This window comes from Daktulosphaira vitifoliae, unplaced genomic scaffold (assembly GCF_025091365.1).
Source record: "Daktulosphaira vitifoliae isolate Bord-2020 unplaced genomic scaffold, ASM2509136v1 Scaffold_4, whole genome shotgun sequence".
In the NCBI taxonomy this organism is placed as follows: Eukaryota; Metazoa; Arthropoda; class Insecta; order Hemiptera; family Phylloxeridae; genus Daktulosphaira; species Daktulosphaira vitifoliae.
This window is the reverse complement of record NW_026099575.1, coordinates 7,926,944-7,937,988: the sequence shown is the minus strand read 5'-3', so window position 1 is coordinate 7,937,988 and position 11,045 is coordinate 7,926,944. Positions and strand designations below refer to the sequence as shown.

The following is an 11,045-nucleotide window of genomic DNA, read 5'->3' as shown; positions in this document are numbered from 1 at the left end:
TAAAAACTTTTAGTATCAGTGTAATATATTGTATTAATGATTAAGCGATTTTATAATTATAATGTAAAAATAATAGCTAATTATTAATTTCATTATTGTATAAACTTTAAACAGTTTCTATATATTTTATGTAATTTTGGTAACTAGTAAATTAATATACATACATAAATGTATATCTTGTAATATTACACTTTAGCTAGGTATATAATGTGTAAATCCCTTGATGATTTAACTCCACGCTAATATCGAACACGTTTTCAACCTATAATAAGCTATATAAATTCCAAACCCAAGATCAAAGAAAAATATATCCCAACCACTTCCGTTTTACGAAATAATTTACACAAGCTCAACTGTCTATTACATAGAGTTGAACACTTCAAATAAGATAAAGCTATTCTCGGCTGTGAATTTTGTACAACGCATCAAACACACGTGTAATTTGTGCTGCTTCCTATTCAGTGACCACATGAAAGATCCAGCCCAAAGATTCCATAAACTTTTTTAAAAAGCATAATTGGTTTATAGTCCAGAAATGTCCATTAATAAATGTTGGATTTTCAACTTAACTCGATAACACAAATATCATTTGTGGGTTTTGATTTATACTTTACCGCAGCTCGTTGACACAAGTGCTATTTTGGTCACGGCCCATAGTCACGAGTATCTACCCCCATTTATGAACCAACTTTGTAATTTAATAACACGACTGTCTAACGTTTCTATTAATGTCTAAATGACATTTGGACCATGTTAGAAATTGAATTATCACGTAAATAAAACCAATGATCGTGTTGATATTTATGGGTACTATTTCTAATAAAAATAACTTGTATTTTTTAGAACCTCTAGTATGATTAACAAATGTATAGCATATAGCGAAGTTAAACAAACAGAATAAATCAAACTGTTTATCGACTCTTGGATTAAATAATAATTTTAAAAATACATTAAACTATTTTATTCAAGTGTCGGTAATTTTTTTATCAACAACAGATATAATAAGTGCATTTTAGATTATTCATTAAAGCATGTTTTATAAAATATTGTGGGTCGTAGTATGATGCAGTGAACCATTCAGTCACCACCTTAGCGATGACGTTCAGTTACGCTGTTAGCTGTAAGTTGTCGGATGGGTGTCCATATGGGAACTTTAACGTACCATATTAACACCATAATGGTTCCTTCAGTCACGATTATATTGCATCAGATCGGCAGCCGATTTAAAAATCCTGCCAAATCAATTAGGTAGAGCCAAACCCAAATAGTTGGGAAGAATTTAATGAGACAATGGCTATGATAATATTTAAAAACTATTCAATTGTTCAAAACTTAACTCACGATATTTTATAAAAAGATATATCTTAATTTAATCAGTTTATCACGTATGATCTAAAGTCATCATTGAACAATTTATTGATGATCAATAACAGTTCAATGTATTTTTTAAAATAATTATATTAACTTCATCATCCGTTTCATTGTACAAAATACTATATTCGTTAAACAGTACATGGATTGTTGATTAATAAATGAAATAAAATAATGGATTTATAATTCTGTTATAGAGATACATATTCAATAATCGAAATGCATGTGAAGTTGCCAGTTGAAAGCTTTCAAGGGTGTCGTTGTAAATATTACACAGATATGCTGCGGCCATAATTTCCATATCATTCGCTCTGTCACGCTCGTTCTCTATACAATAGCTGCTGTATACTCGAACACAAACAAAATTATCGTAGATAGTAAATACACACAGTTCCGTACATCATCGTTGTTCTCAATAATATAATCAACGAGTTTATTACCAGCGAGCACAATTATATGATCGTGTAGTGCTTAACGGGTATAAGTTTTATTATGTGATACTGGCAAAACACTCGAACGGTTTTCAGACAATGAGCGCAACTGTTAATGAGACCTTCCCTGTATTGTTGCATCACGGATTCGAGTGGTTTACTCGAGATTTATAATTGGATCAAAAACCTATCTCGGCTGTCAATTAAGCCCGTTATCAATGTCACTGTAAAAGCAATAATAATGCGAGTAGTTGTTGTTGTTATAGGACAAGGAGACACTAGAAAGGAAACGTTTTGGTTTGATGTCTACGAAGGGTTTATGAACAGAATGTTCTACGTGATGTTTAAAAGGGTATATAACTATTGTTGTATTCAAACAATATCTTCCCCCAAACTCGCTGTAATTTATTGTAAAAATGACACCAAATCGTTTTAATAAAAAAATAACGTGACATAAATCAAAATAAATTTTTAAATAAAATTATTATTGAAAATTAATAATATTTAATAATTATTTCTAATAATTTTTAAAAACATATTTATTACGCGTAATTAATATAACAAAACTCATCTCAACATAAAAGTAAACCTTATAAAATATTTTTCCATAAAACCCAAATTGTCAGGTTATCATAGCCAATACAAATTTTTATAAAACAATTTTTTTAAATAAGTATCGATTAATAGTAAACAAGAATAAATATATTCAACGCAACCGACTAGTTAGGCGATACATAATTATATTTTTATACAATTATAATTATTCAAATATTAGCCATATATATTTCTAAATTTTACTTAATAAATTGACGTTATTATGAAATTATTGTCATTAGAACTTATCATCTTAAGTTTATATCTATCAAACACAATATGTTTTTTCAATTACTATAAAAGTAAAAATCGACAGAAACGGATTTCACAAGGACATGGCTTAAACATGAGTAGTCATTCGTATGTAGTCGGAATAAAATCAGATTCATTTTCAAATATACCGTCTTTTTGTACAGGATCTCTGATCAAACCATTGTACGTATTAACAGCTGGCCATTGCATTCATTTGCAATTAAATATAGAGGCAAGTGGTTAACATAAAATATTTGTTATTTAAAAACAATTAACTACGATTATTACACTGAGATATTTTAGTAGGTTTGGGCAATTAATCGAGAAACCCGATTTGTTACTCAAATATTTGTTCACCCGAACTATCATGAAGATAATGTAATAGCAGATATTGGTATTTTAAAAGTATGCGCTATATATATTATAAGAGTTACGTGTTACAAAAGAGATATCTTAGCTTTTGTAAAGTTAAGGAAAAAATAATTTAATGAGAATATATTTTAAAAACAAACGATGATAAAATAAAGGTCTTAATCTAAGAAGGGATGTAAAAAAATTATAATTAACAAATATAATTAACAAATATAATTAAGTAACAATCAATAACAGATTACATTTAAACATTACTTTTTAAATTTTTGATGATTATGTATTCCATGGAGTTTTTATATATACTTGGAATAAAATTCTTCACATTGAGTTTATTACTTTTTTGTGTTATAAAAACAAAATAAATTTGATAAACCTTAGAAGTTATGAATCGATATAAATTGACCTATTCATTTTAATAACCGTTCGATATATTATTTATGCACTTGGTAAAGAATGTTACATTTTAAATTTTTGTGTTTTTTTAGTTGAATGAAACATTTAGTGAAATAGAAAATTGTATAAAACTATCGAATTTAAAACCAAATGTAATTAGACATAATAAATTATTAAATTGTGAAATTGTGGGATGGGGTGAAACAGGAAACAACAATTCTCTAGTCAATAACGCAAATATTGCTAATGTTGTGGTTTCATATGGTCCAACAGCCTGTTTTGTGCCACTTATTGAGTAAGCAAGTTGAAATAATATTATTGACCATACTTATAAACTCGTATTATTTTATTAATTGGAGTTAATAAACTTGTTTATTACTAGATAGAATATTGCATCTTAAATGTTGTAAAATTACTTTTGGATCTTTTAGTCCGAATAATCAAATGAAAAAAATTCTAGAATCAACCTGGGACGAATTTTTATGTTCTATACCAAATGGGAAATGTATATGTCCAGGCGATAGTGGAGGTCCTTTAATTTGTGATGGTTCTCAGATTGGTGTAGCAAGTCACATTTACAACTACATAAATAATAGTTATGATTCTGTTTGTGGCGACACTTATGTGCAGTCAAGGCATACTTATATATACAAATACACTGATTGGATAGTTCAAAGTTGTTCATCACAAGCCGTTAGTCATAAAAGCAAAATAAAATTAATCTTTAAATTAATAGTTTTGGTGTATAATACTTTAGTATAAATTCTACCATTAAATTTTTGTTCAAATATCATTAATATATAAATTAAAAAATTTTTATTTTTTTAATAGTACCTTTTTATTTAATTTTATAATTAATTAATTAAAGTTTAATTTTATATAATGGTTTCTAATAATAATAATATAAACATTTTTTATGCATTTTTTATTTAATAAAGAATTTAAGTAAAATCAAATGAGAAGTGGAAATCTATCATAACGCTGATGAAACCACTTTTAGTTAGCAACCCTAATTCATATTTTCAGGATCATCCTTATTTACAAATATTGACTCTAAACACAAATAAACATCAACGTCGTACTTTAATTAACTTGTTTAAACCAATGATGTTCACTTAACCAAAAAAAAACATACCAATACTTAGGGTTTAACTGAATCTGAAATTTATCAGTTTTTTTTTCATTATGGAAAGTCAACAGTTGTTTTCGAAAAGCTATTAGAAAAATTGTAAACGAGATTAATTTATAGCCTGTTTGATGATTGGCAATCACGCCAAAACGTTTTAGTGTAAACTCAAGTGAAAAGCCCACAATGTTTGAAAATACATTATATTATTACAGTAGCTTAATGACTAATGTCCGTTCAATAATCATTGAAAACAAACAGTAAGAAAGGTAAACCCGAAGAGCATCAAACTTACAAATCTAGCGTAATGAGTAAAATAAAAAGTGATAAGTTAACATTTTTAGATTATTCATCAACATAATTATAATGATTATACCACTATGATAAGTGGTGTAATTTAAATGTGTACCATTGTCATATCGATAAATGGGTAAGTCAACAAGAATACTTTACAAATATATACCAATTTTATTTATTTTTTTATAGAAACATACGAATTTCACTAGTTTTAATATTGGAATTTGATCTAATTAAGAAAATGGCTAATTTAAAACAACTTTTGAACTATAAATGTAAAGTATTTTACTATTTTTATATCCAGGCGAGATGAGAATTACAGCGCATGACTGATGATAAATGTAATCAGATTAGTTTACCCCAGACCACATTTTGAAATATTAATATATCCAAAAAGACTGATTCAAATTGTTATAAACCACTAATTTCATTAACTAGATGATTTTAAATGATGTATTCCTAATAAAAAAATAATTTGCTATTTAAAAAAGTTTATTAAAAATTTATATTAATATAAAATTATTGTTATACATTTATAATTAAAACTTAATGTATGCATTTTTAAGACGTGAATTTTTTTTAATTATAGTTAAATTATTTTTATAGAAAATTTTCATTACAATTTATGTATTAACTTTTAGCTCATACAACCATTAAATTTTTTTTTTCTTGCTACATAATCAAAGATTTTTATTCATATTGAAATTGAAATTAAAATTATACTCGTATTGATTTTAGGAGCTTTTCGATTGTTTTATTTATTTATTTATTTTAGTAAAAGTTTGACGTTGAACAGTATTACGTCCTTGTTGTATAAAATAAACATAATATAAAAGAAAAAGCCGTTGAGTGTAAAACAAACCTTTTGGAATAGGAATACCGGCTAATGAATGCATATCGGCTTAAAGAACAGTTGGACTTTCTTTTGGGCTTTCATTTTGAAGAAGTCGACTGTATCCGGATATTTTAGAAACTAAAAAAGGGACAACGAATAGAACGCGTATTTATAAAGTAAACAACTTTTTTTTTAAAAAAAAAGTACAAAATTCAAGAAATAAGTTTATATTATTACTTAATGTTTAATGCGGTGGTTGAATCATAAAAATATTTTCAATTTGTATGTATAAAACAAATTTTAATTGAATACTTTTATTGTTTATAGAAATAATCAAACATTTTTTAATTCGAAAATAATTTAGTATTATTTTTATTTATTTAATAATAATTACTAAATATCAAAATATTGGATTTAACGTTCCAATTTTAAAAAGCAATTATTGAGCATAACCAATTCAAACTATATTGAAGAATGAGATAAATTAAAATTTATATGCTCATTAAAAATAGATCTGAATTTATGTTAAGAGAACTTTTATTTTGATTATATATTAAATAAAAAATACAACTTCCGTATGGCGCTTCTATTGCGACTATTCAAAGTCTCTCATGCAATAGCAATTGCCTAAGTTACCATTCTTTTACTACGTCTTTAAATAAAAAATTAGCATAATTTTCGAGGAGTTTGAATTTTTGGTATAACTTTTTATTAAACTAACTAAAATTTAATTTAATCTATGTTTTTTCTTAAAGCTATTTTTGAAAATGAACTAGAAGTATTTATTTAAAAATAAAACGTTTAACTTATTCAATGACACAATCTGAATGTAATTTCAAGGGAAGAGGAGGTGCTTACCAATTTTTTTTTTCAATTGCCAACATTTTTTACTCTGTATTGCTATTTAGGAAAATTTAAATAAGTAAAAAATTGAAGGTAGTCTACAAAAGACTAATTGTTATATTTTTCATGAGATTAAGATTATTTATCCCTAAGCTTTTTTCAAACAAAGTTTTTTACGGCAGGTTGGGATGTGATATGGGTCTTGTGACGGGACCTAACTCAAGACAAGCCGAGTAACGAAATTTCATAACGAAAAAGCCACGATACTGTTCTATACATTTCCATTTCTATATACAAGTGAATAGTGTATAATACATTTCTCGTTTTCCCTCTTTCTTTCTCTCTCATCCCTTTTTTTTCCACGACCGCACTCCGCTGCACTTATATGTATTATATATACTTATTCATTCTTATGTATTTACAAGCAATGTATAGTACATGCGTCATTATTTCGCATATGATTGTTTTTAATACATTGTTTACTAATTTTTTTTTTATATATACTATTATATTAACTAATATAATATATTGTTCAATAATTTTTTACTTAATTATTTAAATATTTAATAATTTAAATCACTATTTTTTTCTTTTTATTATACGTTAACTTTTATTTTTCAAATAACTGTACTTAAAAACCAGTAAGCAAAATTCAAATAAAAAGCAAAAGATATAAAATACGTATTATTTAGGACTTTTTTAGCAGTATTTTTTTTTAATTATTCCAGCCGGAGGAAATTCCCACATCAACTAGTTTGGTTAATACTCTTTTTTGTGATAACATTGAAAAATATAACAATACCCTTTGTGCATTAAGTAATCGAATTTGTATTAATTATATCAGTAAAATGAACAAAATACCTCTTATTTACAATATTATGTCAGTTTTAATTAAATATTGATGATAAAAACAATTTAACATATTTTAAGACTTTAATGTGTCGAATCAAATTATTTTTACATTGCTTTGAACACAACATTCATCTCTTTTGAATTTTTTAGTTCCATCGTAAATTTTTATTTTAAAATTGTGATTCCCAGATGGGTATTTTGGACTGACCAAAATAGTTCTCTTGTAACTATTTTGTTTTCCATTTTGTATTGGACAACTCGTAAAAAGACAAGCATCAGTTGGTAAACTTGGATCTGTTATTTCTACACCACCTACTTCGATGTACACCTTAGTTATAGGTTTCACTGTGCCAAAACCTAGAACAATTTTTTTTTTTTAATTTCAGTAAATAAAAATCACTTATTTTGTAGTTACAAAATTAATTCAATTTGGATTTAAAACTTGATTCCAAAAAAATAACTAGAATTATTTAATTATTTTTTTTTAATTAAGTTCAATTTATTTTAAAATATTAAAACTTATAAATATTTTAAAGATAATTTGTTGAGTCAGTCGTTTTGTAAAGTGAAATTAAATTTTCAATATACGTGTAATATAACAGTTTATTATTTTTTGTCTAGTTAAATATTTAGAGGAAAATTTCATATACTTGGTTTCTCTAATATAAATCACCTATGTTGGATATTTAATTTCTTTACTAATTAATGTCATTTATTTGTAAATTTTATGATAAATAAATTTTATTATTACATATTATGTATGAAATAAAATTAATATTTTTTTCATTTTCATTGCAACTGATAAATTCTCAACAGTCTTCACAAAAAAAATACTAAAAATAATATCATTTTTATTATTATTTTCGTACATGGTCAATTAATAATTATTGCATACGTATTAATATTATTATTAAACACTATTATAACAGCTTTATATTCTATAATAATAGAAGATTACAAAATTCTAAGTATATATGACATGATTCATTAATAATAAGACCCATCACTTATTTATCTATCACATTATACAACTAAAAATAAAAATACTAAATAAAAAAATTAAATTAATGGGTTTTTATCTAAGATAAAATAATAAAAAAAATTATTTAACTACATAACATAGTAGAGTAATGTAAAGTTAAACTAAGTAAATTATCTCTAATTGAAAATTTTCAATAACTAACCGAAAGATAAATGTCTTATTTTTCATAAATCAAAAGGAAAAAAAGGTGGCATTATTTTATTTAAGAGATAAATTTTTTTGAATTTGAATTCTATAAGCACCACGTAAAAAATTAATTAAGAAAAACATACTTTTAATATGGGGTGATTGGTTTATCGTAAACTACTCGATTACCTGCAATAAAGTAATTTATAGCGTAAATTATAACGTATAGTTCTTTATTTATAAGATAATAAGTGCTTTTTCGAATCATCCAATGTAACTTAAAGGGGTATCAATTTTATTTTTTGAATAATAACATACATATTTAATTGGCTTATAAAATTGAAAATGATCTAATTAAGAAAACTATTGATAAATAACAACTTTTGACTAGCAAATTGGATGTTATTCTTATTTTAATTTTTAGGCGGGACAAACAGTACGGCCTGGAAATTACTAGTGATAAAAATAATATCACTCACTGCTCACTCCCATTTGTTACTTTAAATCGTTAATAACTTCTGAGATACTGATCCAAAAGTCATTATCCTAATTAGATAATTTTCTACTTTATAAGATAATTATATATGTATGTTGCTCTTTAAAAAACAAAGTTGATGTCCTTTTAAGTTATAATTATGATTGTAAAAATTAATTAGGAGCTTATAAATCAAAAATGATTTTTCCAACATTGTATTTTTGTTGCAAGTAATTGAGTGGTTTATGATAAACCGGTCACTCTGTACAGGTAAGATGAACATGTTAGATATTTACTTGTTATGTAGTTTGCAGAGAAAGTGACATTAGTTCCACGAACAAATTCGCAATGTTCACCCTTCAATGCTTGGGGACATGGATCAACGTTAACATTTGAAATTGTGCATTTAGAGTCTATAAGAAGCACATTTTTAATAAATGAATCTAGTTAATAACTTTAATTATTTTTCAATAATTATGAATTAATTTACTTACTCTTGCACATTTCATAATCAGTGACTTCTTCTCCTCTCGCACTCAATATCGTCCCTAAGATAAATAAATAACTAACGTATTTCATTTTTATTCTAAATCAAAACTTTATTGCATAAAAAAAAAATGAATAATGAAATATCATTTTTGTTCAGTTATATATTCACTAATAGAGTGATAAAAAATAACTTTTAGATTACAACAAAAAAATGTAAATAATTTTTAAGTGTTATAAAAATATTTTTCAAGTACTTATATCATGATGATATAATATTCAATCATTTATCAATTTTCTTGAGTAAATATATATAAACTGAGAATCAAACCGATATTTGTTCAATTTTTTGAGGTATACAAAAAATTGTCCAAAAAAATGTATTTTAAAAGTAATAAGTGCCTAATTTTAAGTAATGATGTAATGTTTATTTGTAATTAATAAAAATTGTTTAAATTCTATAAAACCGTACTTCATCAAAAGTTTTGTTTGAACAATGATCTTTATCGATGACTGTCTCCTTTCTTCGAAACTTGTCAAAAATCATTAAATTTAAATATGTATCATTTATTAACTAAAAATCATTTATTCTTTAATGATACATTTTTAGCAAATGACTAATGCATATTTTTTAATTTTATGCCCTAAGTAAAAAATCAACGTTTATCGTTTAACAATTTTTTTCAACAATATATATATTTAAAACCTGTCGAGGTTTAAACACCCTCTAGATCCCAAAACTAATCAGTAATTTAAATTACACTTATTCTTAAATAACATCTTGAATATTTTGCTAAACAATTTTTAATATTCCTAGAGTTATACATTTATATTGGGTATATTTAAAAAAATATTGAATTTACTCATAATACAAGTAGTAGAACAAAAATTTTAAGATTTTTAAAAGAAATTTTTACCAATAGTATGTAATCAAAAGTTTATTCATAAGTGGTATTGTAACTGGTATTACCAACGTTGAAAACCAAATTAATATTGTTTAAATCTGAAACATATAAGTCGTGATAAAATATTTCTCTAAAGTTTTAAGTAAAACTTAATATTTTACAAAAAAACAAAGAATAATCGTAAGATAATTTAATGTTTGTCATTTTAAAGTTATAATTTATCAACAATTTCTAATTTTAAGACATTTAATTTTTTTTCTAATTAATTTTCATTTAATTTAAAAAAATTAATGATATAACCAACAGTTTTAATATATTCTTCTGTTCATGTAATCAAATCCATTTATATACAAACTTCCTTTATTTTTCAAGTATATTCATAAACGGTAGAATTTCACTCTTTGTATGTGTGCCATCTGTCTATAGAGAGTTGGTAACATTTGGTCGAACATTGCAGCGGCGAAACTTAAACGCGTAAACACATACCACAACATGACACTGTCTAGTTTTTTGGTTAAGGAACCGCATATTAGATATAGGAGCATATATTTTATTAAAAACGATATTTGACGAAAGCATGTCGTAGTATTAACCCTCAACAAGACGTCATATTTTCCCGACACGTCACTTTTAGGGTGTTTCTAT

The 11,045-nt window shown here is 25.1% G+C and overlaps 2 protein-coding genes across 2 annotated transcripts; one reads left to right on the top strand and one right to left on the bottom strand.

Moving 5' to 3' along the window:
* The first annotated feature begins 1,713 nt into the window (after nucleotides 1-1,713).
* LOC126905807 (uncharacterized) lies at nucleotides 1,714-3,065 on the top strand. The gene is made up of 2 exons (XM_050685881.1): nucleotides 1,714-2,154; nucleotides 2,713-3,065. Exons 1-2 carry the CDS (start codon nucleotides 1,918-1,920, stop codon nucleotides 2,890-2,892), a joined length of 417 nt encoding a protein of 138 aa, XP_050541838.1. The 5' UTR covers nucleotides 1,714-1,917; the 3' UTR covers nucleotides 2,893-3,065.
* Nucleotides 3,066-7,378: 4,313 nt separating this feature from the next.
* LOC126905806 (MD-2-related lipid-recognition protein-like) lies at nucleotides 7,379-9,655 on the bottom strand. Its single transcript, XM_050685880.1, has 3 exons — nucleotides 9,504-9,655; nucleotides 9,306-9,422; nucleotides 7,379-7,723 (listed from the first exon to the last, which is right to left on the bottom strand). The coding sequence occupies exons 1-3, from the start codon at nucleotides 9,586-9,588 to the stop codon at nucleotides 7,461-7,463; spliced, it is 465 nt and encodes a 154-aa protein (XP_050541837.1). The 5' UTR covers nucleotides 9,589-9,655; the 3' UTR covers nucleotides 7,379-7,460.
* Between the last annotated feature and the right edge of the window lie 1,390 nt (nucleotides 9,656-11,045).